Consider the following 17,876-nt stretch of genomic DNA (forward strand, 5'->3'; position numbering starts at 1 on the left):
TGAGGATAAGAAAAACATCTTTCAGAACATATTAAGTAGATATAGAGTTCAGATTACTTCCTTAAAAGCCGATCCCAGAAAAACAAAAGATCAACATTAAGGAAACATGACTATAGAATTTACTGATTGTAATGTATGCAACCTCGAATTTGGATAACTTTTCACATCTGAAACACAATATTTTGGATGGTGTCTTTCGATTGCACCTTTCTCGCCATGGAAATCTGCAAGCTGCATGAGGACCGGAAACCAAAGCCCTGTAGCTTTCAAAAGTCCTCTATATTCCACACCACTGATGATCCCTTTCTCTGAAACTGACCTGTTTGGAATTTGTTCATTGCTCTCCCCATCAAAGCTATCGCCCTGATGCTTGGGAACTGTTTCCCCTCAATATTATCAGGAAGCACTTTTCGATTTTCAGGCTCCCATAGCCCAGGTGTAACTATACTCACATGAGCTTTAACCGTTTGAGGGGTCTTATAACACCATCTTTTAATCCAGTATTGCACATCTCTTGCTGATACTCCATAGGAGCACTCAGAAGTACTTGGTATGTCTTTGGTCGTATCGGGTATCTGCTGTTCCTTGGGACATTTTGTCATCGCCGAGCTGGATGTGTCATAATTGTGTGCTTTACTTGAAAAGCTACATACTTCTGCATTAGTGGGGTGATCTCCAATTTTTGTTCTCTTAGAACCAAGGCCAAAAGCATCTGAAGATTTGTGTCTGAGGCGTTTGAGCCATCTTTTACATTGCTCCTTTTGTGCCAAGTTTTCAATTATACTACTAGTATTTGAAATCTTGGACCTCTGAACATGAGAAAAAACTTGATCTACATTCATGCTTTCAGTTCTAGATGTGCTCAGTCCTCCAGTACTTACGCTACCAGTTTTGTCTGAGGAATTAACATATCTGCTCAAAGTTTCCTGGATCGCTGAAGGTGATGGAGAGTGGGATTTTATTAGGTTCGTGTGTGGAAGGTCCTGCAGAACTTAATGTTAGTACAAATGTTTTATTTTGTCATCAAGCTACCTATACCCAAAAGTTGGTTTATCAATATATGCATATTAACATTAAGAGACCAATAAGCTTGCGGGATGGTTGAATATCCATGAAGATGCATATATACTACAAGATAAAAACAACCCAAACTTTATGAAGTTCAAAAATAAAGAATAAAATAATCATCGATTTACACACAAGCAGGCATCATATTTTCTTATATGATGAAGCAATGTGTTCTAAGACTTTCACAAAGCCTTAGAACAAAGCCAAAGATGTGTAGTGCCAACTTCCAACAAAGTGATGCCATCAGCAACCTACATAGAATCCAGCTACAGGATACAACTTGGTCTCAAAACTTGAGTACATTCTCAAGAGATATAATGAAGTTAGAGAATGAAATCAGCAACCCAAGAAAACCAACCGCCCATTTCCTTTGATCACTGCTTGCAGCATCAGGACTTAAATAACACATATCAACTCAAGGCTAGGATAAAGATCAATACTTTATATGATAACCAGCACATGTTTTTTCCTTTTGGTCAGTCTCTGTAATTTCCAGTTGAGACCTATTTTTAGCTCGTCACCTCATCCAGTCCAACACAGAGTATGATGGGCTTCATTATTTAAGTGTCATGTCTTCATGTTCTTGAATTTTGGCAAGTAGTTAATTACTACAAAATTGCCTATTTTTTCTCCATGCAGAATGATCAGAGAATATGACTAGTAAATACCATTAACAGAAAAAGAGGGCTAAAAAATTATGGATCATCTAAATTTGAATGTCCAACATCCAAAGAATTAGCCATGATTTCAGGGAAAAATGATGATCTTAATGACTTTGTCTTCTCATATGAATCTTCCATTTACATAAGTAGGCTTACTACATGATGAGATTGTGGCTTTTACTGCAAAATAGCTAGAACATCTATGGCTAAATGATTTGATAGAACAACTTCCTGTCACTTCTTATAAATATTCTTCCTCCAGCCCACTCCACCTTGCTTTACTTTGTAGGTATCCTAAGCCCTGCCTTGATATCTTTCTTCTGAAACTCTGGGGAGGGAAGCAAAAGTATCTACCTTGGCTAATGCACTAGATCCTGATTCTTCTGGATGGTCCTATATCCAGCTTACTGATTTGATGCATGGGGTGTAAGATGGTAAATAAATCTGACTATCCCATGAAATCTAACTAATAATTGTCATCAAGAAAAGGATGGCTACCTTGTGAGACATTGGCTCTAGATCTTCTCTGCTTAGTTTATGTTTTACTCGTTTCTATTCAGATCTCAATTGCATAATAATCTTTAATTACATTTGCATGAACCATGGGGCCTATGGTATTCTTATTCATGTCATGCTTATTAATCTTATCTGCATGATGTTCACACTTCTCTGGCGCCAGTTTCTGTATCATATTAGTCCAAATAGCATCATATTGAGAGCCTCATGTAACTTACATTCATCAATTTTCATTAAAAGAATTTTGATTGAAACTATTCAAATATACAACTAATCTCTAAGCTTCACCGACAAAAAAAAAGTCAGAAGATTCTGGTCATGAAAGTTTCAGTTTTTTATCAAATCCAATAGTGCATTCTTATTGTTCTACCAAAGGTAAAGATCTCAGAGCTTTTCTGCAAGTTGATCTAAAAGAAAAAGGCAGTGCAATCAACTCACCATTCGTTAGTGGCTTCACTAAAGCTTCACATATAGCATAACAAGTCCCTTCTCTCTCTCTCTCTCTTCTTTTTTTTTAATCAACAGCCTTTTGTCAACAAAAGTCAAAGAATGTGTCTCAAGCAATCCTCGAAAACAGATTTTTATGCATCATGCTCCTAGTCTCACATGCAGAACATATAGTGTCCTCATGGTGCTTTAGTTTCAAGGAGGTTCCTCAACCATAAAAAAGACAAAAGACTCCAGCTGCTGCATAATGGCCACCTCAAGATAATCATTATTGATAGGAAGAAAGTAGTATTAAAATGAAAGATACCTATAATGATCTTCAAGGTACTGAGAACCCAAATAGTATGAAAAACCATATAAGAGAAAGTAAACAGCTCAAGAAAGCTAAGCTATCAACAGTTTCTAACACAGTGAGATAAGAAAAGCCAGACTTGCACGTGGGATATGTTCTGCCAAGTCAATCAACTCGGGTCTATCACATGATTGGAGTAACTTGCAACAAATACAATTGCACAGACTCTAGCATACGGTAACTAGCTTATCTTATGCAGTGCCCTTCACCATATTTAAAAATTTTAGAATGCAGATAACTGTACCTTTTGTAGACTGTCAGAAATCGTGCCTGCAAAACACAGAAAAAATTGAAAATTTAGGGAGGACTATTCTACATATAATTCTTCTTGGAAGAAATATTCTACTACTTATAACACTTGATTAAATTGAAAATTTATCATTAAGTATTTACCTTTCGGAGAGTGTTTTTCCAGGCAAGCCTCAATGTGAATTGCATCAGTTTTAGCTGATGGTCTTTCCCTCTTTCCCATCATATGTATCTCAATTCCATTTACATCAACCCCATTTTCCATGCTATTTGAGTTAATTAAAGGCAGTGAATCTCCTTGCCACATTCCTTGGTTCCTTGCTGTTGCTGGTACTGTTAACATTTCAAACAAGGGAGTAACTTTTGCTTTTGCAGTTTCTGTCGAATCTTCTATCAATTGTTTTTCTCGCGACAACTCCATTGGCATATTCTTTGTTGTCAACTGATAATGAATAGCATTAAAAGGGTTCTGTGCATCTCCATCTATATTATTCACAGGATGAAGATAGTTATGTATATCCAAACTTGCAACATTATGAATGAAGCAGTTGGACATATAGTTTAATGGCTGATGAAGAACATCCTCAGTATCGTTTTCCCTAATTAGATATGAAAGAGGAGATTTGCCTGGCCACAAATCTCTTAGCACCTGCATGGTTCAGATTAGTGAAGGTAATCTTTAATGACCAGAAAAATTACATAACTCATGGTTCAATTAGTGAAGCTACTTCTTACCCGATGTTCATCAAGTGTGTGATCCGATTCTGAAGACGTTCTTCTATCTTTAATGCACACAGGAGACTTCATATTTGGCCTCTCAGCTTTAGATCTGACCATCGCTGGCAGAGAAGTTGATGCACTAATACCATCTTGAAAATTTTGTAAGCCGTTAACAGTATCACAGGGTTCAATCTCTTGATCACTACTTGTACTAATCTCTTTTGCTTTAGATTCTGTTACATGGGAGCCTAACATAGTTCCTTTTAATGGAAGATGTAACTTAACAAATCTATTGGCCACTTGACCATGTCCAGGTCCTCTTTTAGGATTTAAAATAGTATCAATCTTCCAACTTACGTCATACTTAGGAAAGTGAATTTCATCTGAATTCAGAGAATGGCATGTGTTGTAGTTTTCCCAGTTTATAGAGGAGTCTGAAAAATTATGAAGATGCAATTTATCTGATACTACAACTCCATCGTATGTATGTACATCTTTGGGCACCAGAGTATTGTCCATCTCACATCTTCCCTTTTCAGCTCCCACAAATTCAGCTGACCGGTGAACATGCAATGTTAGGCCTAATTCATTAAGCTCAGAACTGCACACATTCCTGGATTCGGGGGTTGTTCCTTCCCTCGTACCTATGCTTACCAGTTGAACCTTCCCAGATTTTGTATTTTCGACTTGCGAATAGCCCTCTTGTTTTACGCAATTTTTTCTGTTGATTGCATCAGAAAGAGTACAGTGCTTATGGCACTGATGAGCTGAAATGCTGCTTGCCCGTTTCCAATGTGCCATCCATTGTGAATGGTACTGAAAGTGAGTTACACTCCCATTTGTGTGACTCAATTCAACATTTAAATCTTCATTGTTTCCATAACTTCGTACAGCATCCTCTGCCATGTTTTATCTCAAGTACACAGAAAATAAGCCCGTAGTTGAAAAAACAATGACCAATATTCTGACGTTAGCTGTAACTTCAGTTCAATATGTCCTACAAGAAAATAGAAAAAAGTAAAGCTTTCAGAAGTGACAAGAAGTCTTAGTTTCATTTTTAGTTGAAGTAACCACATATGCACAAAAAAAAACGGAGGTCCACATGCTCAAAGTGGGATAATAATGTCAGAGAACATAACTGGAAGGCCTGTTGCCACAAGTAGACCATGGCCAACGCAAAGTAGATCTCAAGAGTCCCAAGATAAAGTTCTTTTTACTTATTTACGTTCACAAGCTTAAGGGGTGCCCTTTCTAGTCAGCTTCTCAATGCACTTCTTCTACACCATTCATGGATTATATTATACCACAAGCACATCAACTGTGGCTAAATTATGCAAGAACCAGATATGAGATGCAAGCTATCGGGCTCCATAAAGATGTCTACAGTGGTTGACAAATCATAGTTCGATAATCTAGAGGTCCCTCTGCTGGTTATTGCATTCAGTGGAAATGTGTCGGCATGTTCTATCTCCTCTAGAACAAAGTGATTGTCAGAATCCCTATGCTTAGATCAGAAACTAAAAAACCGATAAGAAACTTCTCTCTAAAGCATCCGATTAACACTGCCTAAAAGAGGCCTCTTAAAGGCTGCAGCACTGAAACTTCTCATAAAAAGAAACTTCCTAGCAAGACAAACATTCAATTCTATTGTCAAACCACATTTAATGTTCCTCTCAGACTTTCAATCTTCTCTAAGTTTCTACTGGATAAAATGACTTCTCATAATTACTTCTAAAAACTTTAATATTTAATCTAATAATTACTTCTAAAAACTTGAATATTTAATCTAACAATGACAAATTATTAAGTTTAATTCCTAATTAAAAAACATTAATTTTTCCTCTCTTTTTTTGCATAAAAATTCTGCAGGTAAACGATATATCGGTACCTTGATTACTGAAACTTTGTCGAACTCAACCTTCGAGTATGAACCAGAACGAGCAGCTTTTCCCCCAACATGTACCTAAAAATACAAGGGAAAAAAGCCTAACAAAAGCCGTAAGCTCGAGCAGAGTAGTGGGCTATCATATGTTAAGAACGCCCAAAATTACAAGCTAATACGAAGGCCCTTTAGTATATCTTCCACCAAAATCTATTCCCGTCAACCTGAAACAAGAACAATCCACAAAAAGGGAGGTCAACGGCTCCAAACCAGCAAGAAAAACAAACAATGACTCCTCTAGATGTCTGTATCCATCGCGAAAGAAAGAGTCGACGACGAAACAAGAAACGGAAATAGAACTCCCTATTCACGGCCTTACCAAAACCAAACAGAAACCTTCAATTCCAGGAAGATCAACAGGAGGGAATCCAAACGAAACCGAAGGAAGCATCAAGATACGAAATAGTCATCGAACATCAAGAGAAGGACAAGAAGCCGTCGCTACCTCATCCGCTCCCATGGCGAGCTCAGAGCGCGGCACCACCAGGGAGCGAGCGGTCAGGATCCGGAACGGAGGAGGGCGAGTAGGCCATGCACAGACAACAACGATACATGTTCGTCGCTTGAAGAGCACAGAGAAGAAGGTGTTTCTTTCAAGGCTTTGGTAGGGGGGATGAATGAGGGCGAGCAGAGGCTTGAGGAGGAGGAGAAGGGTAACTACGGGGAAAGGAGAAGTGAAGGCGACGCCGCGGAACCACAGCCACGTAATCGCAAGAGGGAGCCGACCTACACCAGGCGGGTATTCCTTCCCTCTGTGTCTCTCTCTCTCGTGTATTTGTATTGCCGTGTGGGAAGATGAGCGACGCTTTATATTTGTAGCTGAGAGAAATCAAAATAATACAACAACAGGCAGGCCCACCCAAAAATATCTCTGCTTGCCGTCGGACGCACTTTTTCTGATCCGCATCCGATAAAATTCTCATCCAATAAAATTCATGGCCTTCACTATTTGGTTTTCAAAACCTTTTATTTTAAATAAATTTATTTGATAAATTAACTTCATCAATTTATATTAAAAATTATTTTAGCAAATATAAATGTAGAAGAAATTTTAGCAAATCTGATCTTTATCATTTATTTATCTTTATAAAAAAATAATATTAAATTTGATTTGTATATCATCTGATCCCTCCTTTATTTTGGATTAATAATCATTTTTAATGTAAATTAAATAAGAATCAGTAAATTTACCTTCTTTATCTGTGATGCTTTTCTATTTTCATAACATATAACCAATATAAACAAATCTAAGATAATTTAAATTATTATAATTAATATACAAATTACTGATCAAATGAGTGAGGATTTCTTTTATATTATCATAACCAAGATGGCTATGCCAAGCTCAGTATCTCATGAGTTAGACCACTTGCTAAGACTAATTCCATCTGCAGTAATCTTCCTAATAAATGCTATCATTATCGGTGTAATGACCATTATATGTTTGTTGATTTGAAAAACAATAGCTTTTCTTTTCGTTGCAACAAATGACGTCTCATCCCATTGTTGCAATAGTCATCTTTTTCCTCTTAATTTTTGCTATATTAAGTAAGTCATATTAAAGAATTAAAAGGATCAAAATCTCATGAAAGCCCAACATGGGCTATCCTGACGATGACATACATGAAATTGGCATCACAATTATCCAGGAATGAACGATGTAGCTCATCCCGTGCTTTCAATGCACTCAGATGCGGTGCATTGGAAGGCAGAGGCCACAAATCCTGCAACCAATGGCTTCTTTCGGCATGGACAACAGGCGTGGTTGATGGCGACACAAGGGAGGGACCATGCGCTCGTACATACGAAGAATGGTCGACGCTTTTGTGGAATATGAACAAATCCGGTTGCCCTACGTTTTTGATCCAAATGAACATTCCAACATGTTGTTGATGCGAACACAAAGTTCACACCAGCCAAATTGTAAGACAACTTGGGTAGGGATGTTGATGGCAACCACGCATAACATCAAACACCCTGTGAGCACGCTGCCATCGCCTTCTTAGGAGGCGTCAGCATATGGCTCAGTCCCCAAACTGTGGATGAGGACGGCTTAGAGTTCTGCATTATTGACTAACTTTGGATGACATCTATCATGATTAATCTACGATGCAAATAAACTGTGTAACAACGCACCTACTACAGCTTTTTGACGGCCCATCGGTGTACGTTAGAGCTTGGAAGGCAGATTAGCCTCATTCCATCCACCACTCCAATTCGTTCTTTCCCAGTTGATGCAGGCAGGCTCTGTATATATCTGGAGGAAGAAGTTGAATTAATGGCAGAGAAACATATCATTATATATATGTTGTCTATTGTTAGAACAAGTTTTCTAGCATGCACAAGTAGGCATTTCATATTTACATGTGCAAAAGAATGCTCAATTGAATAATTACAGAGCTGAACTTGCTACTCCTTGATCTAACATGCATCTATTCGATATAATTTATGAAAGCTTGACAGAAGGCTTCTGCATGTCATCGCTCCTCCGAGTTAAATTTGTTCCAAGCTTCCTGCATAACAAAAACAGGTGATAAGCTTTTTGCCTGGCAAACATACCAAAATAAGAATATATAAGAAAAGCCAGCGTGATTCAAATTCATTTCATGCATCAGATGCTTATTCTCTATGGCTAATTATTATGATTCAAAGAGGATCTGCTCATGGCCGTTAGTTTAAATTTGCACGCATTGTCACATGAGGACTCAGTAATACTGCCAATAAAACAGAGAATAAACTAGCATATTCTTTGAAAAAATACTACAAAGTATAAATTGATAAAGGAGCTGCACGACAAATGTAAGTACACACTAAAATATGAGTAGAGTCCAGTTATTCATATAACATAACAAGATTTTGTAAACATGAGTCCAGCTCATGGTATATGACCTGAATGCAGACCACAAATATCATCCATGGCCTATACAAGGTAAAAAGGGATGAAATCCAAGTCAATGAGGACTCCTAACAAAACAATCTCTTATAATGGGGCTTCCATTATGTTTTGCAACTTCTTTGACTTCCATTCATGGTTCAAGTAAACGGGGGCAATATGATCATCTACGCTAGTGCGGTTGTGCATTTTCATTTCTCTCTATCAAGAGAAAAGCTATACCAATATCCCAACATTAATAAACTAGAGAACATGTCCAATTCAAAGAGTACTTTCATATCCTAGTTCAGAAAGACTTATTGGCAAATCTTAACTCAAGATAGCAAGTTAACAAGAATTTCAGAGGCATTTAACTCAAATGTGAACAACACCAGCCATGACTGAAGAAAACAGATAAAATCAGTTTAGGGTAGAAATAATGAAATATAAAGCAAACTTATTTCGGAAAGAACTACATTCTTAAAGATGTAGGGGGAAAAAGATGATTAAGCAAAGAGCAGTAAACTGTTTTCTTATTACCAACATCAACCAATTAAATCCCTGTTGTCAGGTCAATTTCAACAACTTATTAGCTACTCCAACCAAGTTGAACACGAGAATCTCATTTGAATGTTAATACAGTACCAACTTTATCCAATCACAACATTACATTCAAAACCAATTAGTTCAAAAAAACCAAGGTAAATTGGGAGGATCATATACCATGAGGAAACAAGTTGCAAACTCAACACCAACACATGGTTGCTCATAGTTTTTCACACCAATTTAATCTCGAGGATATAGGACAACATAGTGTGCCCATATATGTTCCAGCATACTCCCGTATCATATATACTCAATCCCTTTCACCTCTACCCAAAGTTCAGTAAAATGAAAACAAAACCTTTGATCAACATTATGAAATTATTAAAAAGTAGGAATTGCCATTAAGATAGATCAAAACCTTTTTTTCTCTTTTTTTAAGGAAAGATTTTGCACTATGGTATCGGAGAAACAAACAGATAAAGAGCTCACCTTAAGAAGATCAAAAACCTTTTCGCAAATGTACTTTTGTTGAATGCTAGCACCCCTTTGCTGCAATTTATCGGGATGAACACAGAGTGTAGCCTTCCTGTAAGCTTTCTTCACAGCAGCAGCTGTAATGACATCTGTCAAGGAAATTGGCTGCCAACCACTCTCAGGCCCAAGGATCTGCAAATTACAAAATACTAAGTGAAAAAACTGCTGCAGCACCAGCCCACCTTTGTTATGTGTAATATTGAATACCAGTTAAAAGTTCTGAAAATTTTTGGTGATACAAGAACTAGATTGGCTTGACATGCATTTAACAGAAATGATAAAGCTTTAGCAAAATACTTTGTAAATGTAAAGATTTCTGGCGTTGCACCTTGAACTTTCATGTTCTTATCAAAAGAAGTCTACATAAGCTGATTGCATATCCCCACAGAGAAAATTGACAATTGTAATATTAACGTACATCAAGAAAATATTCATCCATTAGAAAAAGACCATGGACCACTAAACTACATGTAGAACAAATATTGCTCTCATTGATCTCATGCTTGCCTCCTGATATAAAATTACTTAGAACAACACTAGAACAAATGAAGTTACAATCTCCACGTGAGAAGATGCAGAATACTTTAATTTATTTGGTTTTTTTCCATTTCAACTTCTAAAATAATTTATCATATAGCCTTTTGTAAAAGCAACAGCCAGATTTCTTCTAGTTAACTGCAAAAATATTTATTTCATAAATTGCTGATGTACTTTAACTTATTTGTTTTTTTTCTCCATTTCAAGTTAACAAATAATTTATCATACACTCTTTTGTAAAATCAATGGCTAGATTCTTAATAGCTAATTGCAAAAAGAATTATTCTACTAATGTATCATTCAACAATCAGTTTCCAATTTCCAAAGGAAAGCTGGCACTCTGTCCCTGGTGAAATTCACTTGAATTATTATAAACATTTTATTTTGGAAATTTGGATCATATGTTATGCCTTGACACTTGAGCCTGACAGATAACAAACAAGATCTTTCAATTTGCCTGTCATCTCTACTATGTAGGAACTTCAAACATTTATGGAATCTGTGTGTGCTTAAGTGTAGTTACACCCAACTAATTTCTCCTAAAAACTTGTTTAAGACATTTTTTCTTATACAACTAAGAATATATCCAAGGTTACAGAGCACGTAATTAATTATGTTCCATGTACATTTAGAAATTAATCCAAGATTGAAAAATTAATATACATACATATTGCAGTGTTGACAGCAGTGCACGCAGATTTCCTTGTTTTCCATTTGACCATCTCTTGACATCAGCATCCAGATACTCTGCTAATCTCTGCAATTACAGTAAGATCAAGAATTAAGAAAAAAGAATTGTAATATGACCAAAATATTTTGTTTATCAAAAATCACAATGTTACATTTCTCTCTGCTTGTTCTCTTTGAGCAAAAATGTCACGCATGTTCTTTTCTGCAAGAGCTTTTGCCTAAAAGTGCAGCAATAATTAGAAAAAATATAATGGTAAACCAAAAGTCACATACAAATGCAACCTTCAGAATGCATCAAGAAAATGAAATTCAGATAAAATTCACACCACACGTTCAGCTGTCCTTTGATGTCTCTCCAGCCTAGCTTTACACCTTAGAGCTGATTCACCATCGCCTACTTTCATTCATTAACAAGAACGCAAATGCCTCAATAAGTAAAGATGATCTATGAATCTTTGGGTGTAAGAAAAACAATCTCAAAGACTGAAAACGTGAAAATAGGGATCAATTGATAATGAAAAAAATTCCAAAAATAATTTACTTTGGTTAATCAAAGCTGAATATTTTCTGTAGTTGCTTGAAGGACTAGTACTCTGAAGATGTGCACCAATATAATCATCCTGCATGTCCAACCAATACATAATTGATCAATTTATGACATAAATACAGAGAAAAAAGAGACCTTCGAAAGCCAAAAAGAGACTCATGTTTAGGCTTATATTTATCTACCTTATTCCTGGCACTGATATGATCTTCTTTGATATTTTGTCTACTCATTCTGTCCTTGTAAATACCATTTGATCTCTCTGCACGTTCCCTAGCATCTGCAGTAGCCTTTTCAGCAAGTGCTCTTTCTGCAGCACGTTCCCGAGCTTCAGCAGTTGCTCGCTGAACAGCAGCTCGCTCTGCCCTTAATTTAGCTTCTCTTGAAGCCTTCTCAGCAAGTGATTTTTCCATAGATAGAACAGAAGCCTTCTCTGCCTTCTCACGGGCCTCTTTGAGAGCTCTTTGCCGAGCTTCAGCAGTAACCTTCTCTACAGCAATTCTCTCTGCCCTTTCTCTTGCTTCAGCAAATGCCCTTTTATGTGCTTCCCGTGTTGCTCTTTCCACAGCAACTCTGTCCTTTTCTCTTTCTCTCTCCCTCTCTTTCTCTTCTTCTAGTTTGCTTGCCTCAACTTCTGCCCATTTTCTTTCTCTTTCCATTCTTTCATTTTCTTTCTCTTCTGTCTTTTTCATATCAAAATCAATTCTCTCAGACTCTACATTATAATTTTCTCTAGCATTCTGTGTTGATTCTAATATGTCACATCTCCTTTCAGACAGAGTTTCCAGCTGGACACCCAAATCTACAAACAGAGGCTTGCCTGAGACATCTGGAATGGAACTTAAGATATTACTGTTATATGAAAAATCAGGTTTCACATGAATTTTTCTGATCTCCTCATTTTCTCTCATCTCATGGTTTGCTTGACATGTGTCCTGATTCCCAGAGTTTGCCTGCATACAAGACGCTCGAGTTGCCTCTTGTATCTTGTCACTTTGCTGCTCTTCAACTTGAGAGTCCTTAACTTTGATTCCAGTGCAATCCTTCAAGCAGGCAGCTTCTATAGCTTTCATCGGCTTCTCCTGTTCTCCAGACATGATTACTCCTGTCGCATTTAGTTTCTTCAAATTCTCTCCCAGTTCATCTACAGATTGACTGACTTTAAGTTCTGATTCATTTTTCCCTGACATGCACAACTCTTGCTTCAAATATGGTTCCTCCCTGACTTCCTGCAAATTTCCCAACCCACTTTCCTCCATCCGATCTAGATTTTCTGCATGATCATATTCAACTTGCTCTTCTCCGGTTTTTTCCATAAACTCACTGCAGTCACTAGTGGCACTCACTCCTTTGCCTGCTTCAAAGACGCATGATCCAATTGGCATCTTAATCTCCCCTCCATTTGGAACAGAAGATATCATGGACACATTCAGTTTTTTTTTACTCTCACAAGGCTCACAACTTGCATCAGCCACAGTGCGATCGTCTGCATTGTCTGCAGATTCCAACACATCTTTACAAGTTTCTGAATTTAATTTATCTTCAGAGCTTCTGCGAATTAGCTCAAGATTAAAAAAGTTTTCTTCACATTCAAAAGCATCTTTACCAGCTTTTGATTTCCAGTTTCCCTCTTTGCTGTCATGAATCCCCTGAAACTCATTGCCATCTGACAGTTCCCGATTATTTTCACTTCTTTCAGATATAGTATTCTCAATCGCATATGGTATTCTCATCCCTCCATCACAGACCTCATGAGACTTTCCATGCTTCTCGTTTTCTCCACTGCTAGAAACATGAGCTTTTTGAAGATCATCAACATTTTCATGCAGACAAAACTTTGGAGTTGCATTTTCTATCTCTTCAATTACTTGCTTCTTATAAGCTACATTGTCATCTTGCAGATTTGTATCATTTTTGCTACCATCACTTTCTTCCTTCAAGATCCCGGTACTTTCAAGCTCAGATGGCAGAAGAGCCTCTTTATTCGCAGCATAAATATCTTCAATAATATTTGCTGTTGCTTTTGTTTTTTTCCTGTTGCCTTCTTGGTCAGAGACACCTTCAACCATTTTGTAATTCTTTTCATTGCTTAGCAGCTCATGGTGTTCTTGATTCATCCTCCACTTTCCACAATCCTTTTCTGATCTTAAATTGTTTCCTTGCATTATCTGTTGATCGAACACTACATATCTCTGTGCCTCTGCAACATCTTCACTTGCCTTTACACCATTGGTAATTCTATTTCTTTCTTTTGATGCGATCACATCAGTATGTTTATCCTCTTTTACTATGGATTTCTGTGTCAACATCTCACTGAAGTTTCCTTCGATGAAAGTTTGATCAACCTTTCTTTCCTTATTGCTTTCCTGCTGACCCAGCTTCTTGTGACTTTGAAGGTTAATGCGCTTTTTCTCCATTGACTCTTTAGCAGTTCTCAATCTTGCTTGAGCTAGTTCCATTGCTTGCTTCATTGCAGCAGCAGCTGAACTTGCATCAACATTGACATCAAAGAAACAAGGGCTGTTCTTATCAGCATCCTGACATGCATGGCTTGCGGAACTAACACTAATATAGTGTTCTTCAGAATTTTCATTAGGTTTACACAAACTTCTTCCATCTAAACTGATTCTTGAAGTTGCACATGCCTTCAAGAATGGATTTTCCTTCTTGCTGACAGTCTTAGGAGGTGGTCTTGATGGTGGTGGTACTCGCAAAGGTTGTGTTCGGAGACTGATGTTTGACACACTTACATAGATAGTATTGGAAGATGATGCATCGTCACTGGCTACCGAGTCACTGCTAGCAGATTGTGAACAGTATTTCAAATTTGCATGATCAATATCTAATATAGGAGATTCAATTGTTGATTTCTTCTGGTCACCTGTAAATTCATCTCTTGATATCTCTAACCCATGAGTTGATGAGTTTGACATAAACTTGCTCTGTAGTTTCCCATCATTTTTATCACCATAAACCATGCAACAAGCAGCATCACTTGTTTGGGTCTGCAAGGGCACAATTGTGTCAAGAGTGGAGTGAAATTCAGGCAAATCAGTTATCTGTGTTTTCCCACTAAAAGCACCCTCTTTGCTGATTGGACTTGTCCTATCATATGACAGGTTAGATTGCTTTAAGCCATGATCTGAATGGTTGGAATTTGAAGAAAGGGGAACATAATCCTCTTCTCTACATGCCTTATGATCTTCATGCATGTCTTCCAGAGGATATTCGTATTCTTCGGTGTCCTGATCGTTAATGGCAGGATCATCCAGGGCCCTGTTAGTGATGAAATAACAGGCAAAATAGTCGTTAATGATCAATTTTTTTGAGGTATGATGGTTTAATAATTCACAGAAAGAAGTCTTAAAAGACTTTTGAGAACCCAAAGTTGAAAAAAAAAATTACAGAAATAAAAGTGAGAGGATCACATCCACAGAAGCAAAATGGCTTCTTTTGATGTCTTTTATTTCTTTAGTATCATTTGTTGCTTCACTGCCTTGTCATGATGAAAAATTTAGTACAGAGCTGAAAATTCAAGATCGTTCAGAGTTCAGCATTTTAGCATTTGGAAGCCTGTGAGAAGGTGTTTAGACATGGGACATTCTTAAATTCAAACCCATTGAATTTAGAAATGACTCCAGTTTCCACTGGAATCCAAAGTTTTATCTATGCTTTTGACTACACAAAGGGAAGCTCTCACTAACAGTATATATATTTTAAACTCTCAAAAAACCAGTCATACAATTCAAACAAAGGAGCTCCAAAGGCCGTCAGGCTCCATCAATGAGCTATAAAGACTACGCTATAACCATTGATCCACAAAAAGAGATATATTTTTGCTAAGATTAGTGGCAAGCCACATTTTTCTTTCGTAAGTTTAAAAGGCTGCCAAGTAACATATAACAGCCATATACCACAGTGCAAAGCGTGACCAGAACTTTAATCACAAAGATTGATCCAGCACTCTGCTATGCTCCAAGAATGATCTTCTTGTCCAAATAATTATTAATTCAATATTAAAGGACGAGTGTCACCTGGAAAGAGAGGGATAAAAACCTCTGGAAAAGGCTACCAAACAATCCACTTTAAACTAAAGAAAATTTTATGCCCTGACGTGCCTCCTACTACCATCTCATATTTGTGTAACATTACTCTCACAGCCATTCCGTTGTGTAGTGCAAGTAAAAAACTTCATACACTTATTTGCCTTCGCCTTCAGTTTTAGAGGCAAAAGGAACCATTAGAGCACAAAAAAGGGAAACTTTTCCCACAAACCGTCGAGAAATGTTACTCGAAAAGCCGGACTAGCAACAAACGAAGGATCAAACGACACGAGGGATTCCAAAACTTTACCTGCCACCCGAAGAGCCAACCTCCACCCTCCTCGGCACGGCGAACAACTCCTCGTAGGAGACAGCAAGCTCCCCAAAGTCCAGACCCCCGAAGACCTCGAAGTAGTCGAACCCGGAGCTCCTCCGGGGCGCAGCGGGTTCACCATCGAAGCCGTCCATCGCCGGCGGGAGGTCGAGGAAGGGGATGCTGCAGGCGCTCGCAGCGGCGCCGAAGATCTCGGCGTAGTCGTGCATGCGGGCGGAGAAGGGAGCCAGGAACTTGGGCGGCCCGCCGAAGACGTCGTCGAAGGCGGACGACGCCGCCGCCCCCCCCAAGGCGGCCTTCTTGGAGACGCGCTGCGCCTCCATAGCGGCGATGGAGAGTAGGCCTCGCGATTAGATCAGGGTTTCTCGATGGAGTCTTGGGCTTTTCGTCGTCGTCTTCTGCTCGTCCGATCAAGCCGCGGGGACGAAAATTTCTAGGGAGAAGTGGGCGTCGACCCGTGCGGTGACAGTGGAGCATATGGCGAGGACTTGCTTTCCGGTTCTTTTTATCATTAATTTTTGGCCACGGAGGGGAGTTTTAGGTCAAAATATTTTTGAAATGGGGGACCTGTTTTTAGAAAAGAGGGAAAGTTATGGGCCCCACGAATTAACAGCAGGTAGTACGTGGCACACACCTCCTAATTATTAATCTTATTGTTTTATTTTATTTTTAAGACCAATTTGCCTTTTGTCTCTCCGAGGTTAAACTTTATTAAGGATAATAATAATCTCACAAATAAAATCGATAAAGAAAAAAAGCATTAATCAAATAATTGAATGAAAACAATAAATATTTTAGATATTATTTTTTTACTGAGATATAATTAAATTTTAGAGGCCCAGACATGTAATTCCATAAGGGACGACAGGCCAAAATCGGAACTAAAAAAAAAATCCACGCGAGACCCAAAATCAACATTGAATAGAAAAATGAAACCACATAAAATCCAAATCGGAATGCATAAAAAATTCAGACCTATTCCAATTCGAATTTAGTAGGTAAGAGAATCTATCGGGTAATCAAAGGCAAAGAAGGCTATTGGGTTGTGCGTTTTGGTCTTTGCGGCTGACGTATAATTTTGTTCCTTTATACTTTATTAGTCGCCCGGGCATCGAGGAGGAACAAGGAAGAGGAAAGTTATGATGGGCCTCCCCTGTCTGACTTGCTTTTTCGCCTACAATAAACTAGTCTGGATCATGGCAGAATTCGTGCATCTGAAGGTTAGTGGCCAGTTTATGTTGGATATAAAAAATGCTTGATCCTTGTGTATTTTAGTACGCCTTCCTGGATCTGGGATGAACATCATTGTTTTTTGTTCATCCAGGTTAGCAACTCTATTAAGTTACGTCTTTGTCATGATGATAATAAGTAGTCAGACCTGCATGACTGTATCACTGGTGAGGTTGAGTCTTTGTATATACAGTAAAATTCCATGTGGTTGACTGAATGTTTGTAGCACAGATCGTGGAAAGAAGATGACGAAGATTGATGGTGTTTGCTTTGACATCTGTGCCTCACTGGATTTTGGTTGCCTACAACATATTTCCAGATGTCTAAGTAGCTGTCGGGAATAAGCGTTCCTCACTGTTCATCGCATGTTTGTTACGTGATTTGGCTCTTTTGCCCGCACTCTTGAGCATCAAGTACCTCCTCGCAATGAAGTCTTCTTCTTCCATGCCGACCATCGACATCAATGCACGTTGCTTTATTTCCTTCTTTCTCCCCGATGAGACAAGCAGATGGACAGGGAAGTCAGCCAACGTTTGGAGTTACTTGGTGATGGAGTAGGTCTCTGATGGATGTGCTGCACCAAACAACTG

General features: G+C 38.1%; 2 protein-coding genes across 9 annotated transcripts; both read right to left on the bottom strand.

Annotated features, from left to right (window-relative positions):
• Positions 1–6,738, bottom strand: LOC135643552 (uncharacterized). 3 transcript variants are annotated; one of them, XM_065160640.1, is made up of 6 exons: positions 6,402–6,737; positions 5,903–5,977; positions 4,030–5,011; positions 3,439–3,943; positions 3,290–3,315; positions 1–983 (listed from the first exon to the last, which is right to left on the bottom strand). In XM_065160640.1, exons 3-6 carry the CDS (start codon positions 4,918–4,920, stop codon positions 267–269), a joined length of 2,139 nt encoding a protein of 712 aa, XP_065016712.1. In that variant the 5' UTR covers positions 4,921–5,011; positions 5,903–5,977; positions 6,402–6,737; the 3' UTR covers positions 1–266. The 3 variants fall into 3 exon arrangements, with proteins under 3 accessions (XP_065016712.1, XP_065016710.1, XP_065016713.1); XM_065160638.1 differs by having other exon boundaries at positions 5,903–6,120; XM_065160641.1 differs by lacking the exon at positions 1–983 and adding an exon at positions 2,685–2,933 and having other exon boundaries at positions 5,903–6,120; positions 6,402–6,738.
• A 733-nt stretch (positions 6,739–7,471) lies between these two features.
• On the bottom strand, positions 7,472–16,546 carry LOC135580762 (auxilin-related protein 2-like). Of its 6 annotated transcripts, none has more exons than XR_001979105.2 (10): positions 16,033–16,546; positions 11,865–14,955; positions 11,677–11,755; positions 11,462–11,532; positions 11,288–11,353; positions 11,113–11,202; positions 9,864–10,040; positions 8,353–8,469; positions 8,093–8,213; positions 7,474–7,992 (listed from the first exon to the last, which is right to left on the bottom strand). XR_001979105.2 is itself a non-coding variant. In XM_018829047.2 (8 exons), the coding sequence occupies exons 1-8, from the start codon at positions 16,377–16,379 to the stop codon at positions 8,434–8,436; spliced, it is 3,954 nt and encodes a 1,317-aa protein (XP_018684592.2). In that variant the 5' UTR covers positions 16,380–16,546; the 3' UTR covers positions 8,227–8,433. The 6 variants fall into 6 exon arrangements, 2 of the variants coding, with proteins under 2 accessions (XP_018684592.2, XP_065013833.1); XR_010497850.1 differs by having other exon boundaries at positions 8,321–8,469; XR_010497849.1 differs by having other exon boundaries at positions 7,472–8,213; positions 8,321–8,469.
• Between the last annotated feature and the right edge of the window lie 1,330 nt (positions 16,547–17,876).

This window comes from Musa acuminata, chromosome BXJ3-7 (genome assembly GCF_036884655.1).
Source record: "Musa acuminata AAA Group cultivar baxijiao chromosome BXJ3-7, Cavendish_Baxijiao_AAA, whole genome shotgun sequence".
NCBI classification, from domain to species: Eukaryota; Viridiplantae; Streptophyta; class Magnoliopsida; order Zingiberales; family Musaceae; genus Musa; species Musa acuminata.

Bases quoted from the DNA above. Each gene is read 5' to 3' on its own strand.
- LOC135643552 (XM_065160640.1), bottom strand. From the start codon at position 4,920: ATGGCAGAGGATGCTGTACGAAGTTATGGAAACAATGAAGATTTAAAT. The intron at 3,944-4,029 runs GTAAGAAGTAGC...TGAACCATGCAG, and splicing joins ACACACTTGATGAACATCGG to GTGCTAAGAGATTTGTGGCC. The intron at 984-3,289 runs GTACAGTTATCT...TAAGTTCTGCAG, and splicing joins TTTCTGACAGTCTACAAAAG to GACCTTCCACACACGAACCT.
- LOC135580762 (XM_065157761.1), bottom strand. From the start codon at position 16,379: ATGGAGGCGCAGCGCGTCTCCAAGAAGGCCGCCTTGGGGGGGGCGGCG. The intron at 14,956-16,032 runs GTAAAGTTTTGG...CATCACTAACAG, and splicing joins GTTGGCTCTTCGGGTGGCAG to GGCCCTGGATGATCCTGCCA. The intron at 11,756-11,864 runs GTAGATAAATAT...TTGGACATGCAG, and splicing joins ATATCAGTGCCAGGAATAAG to GATGATTATATTGGTGCACA.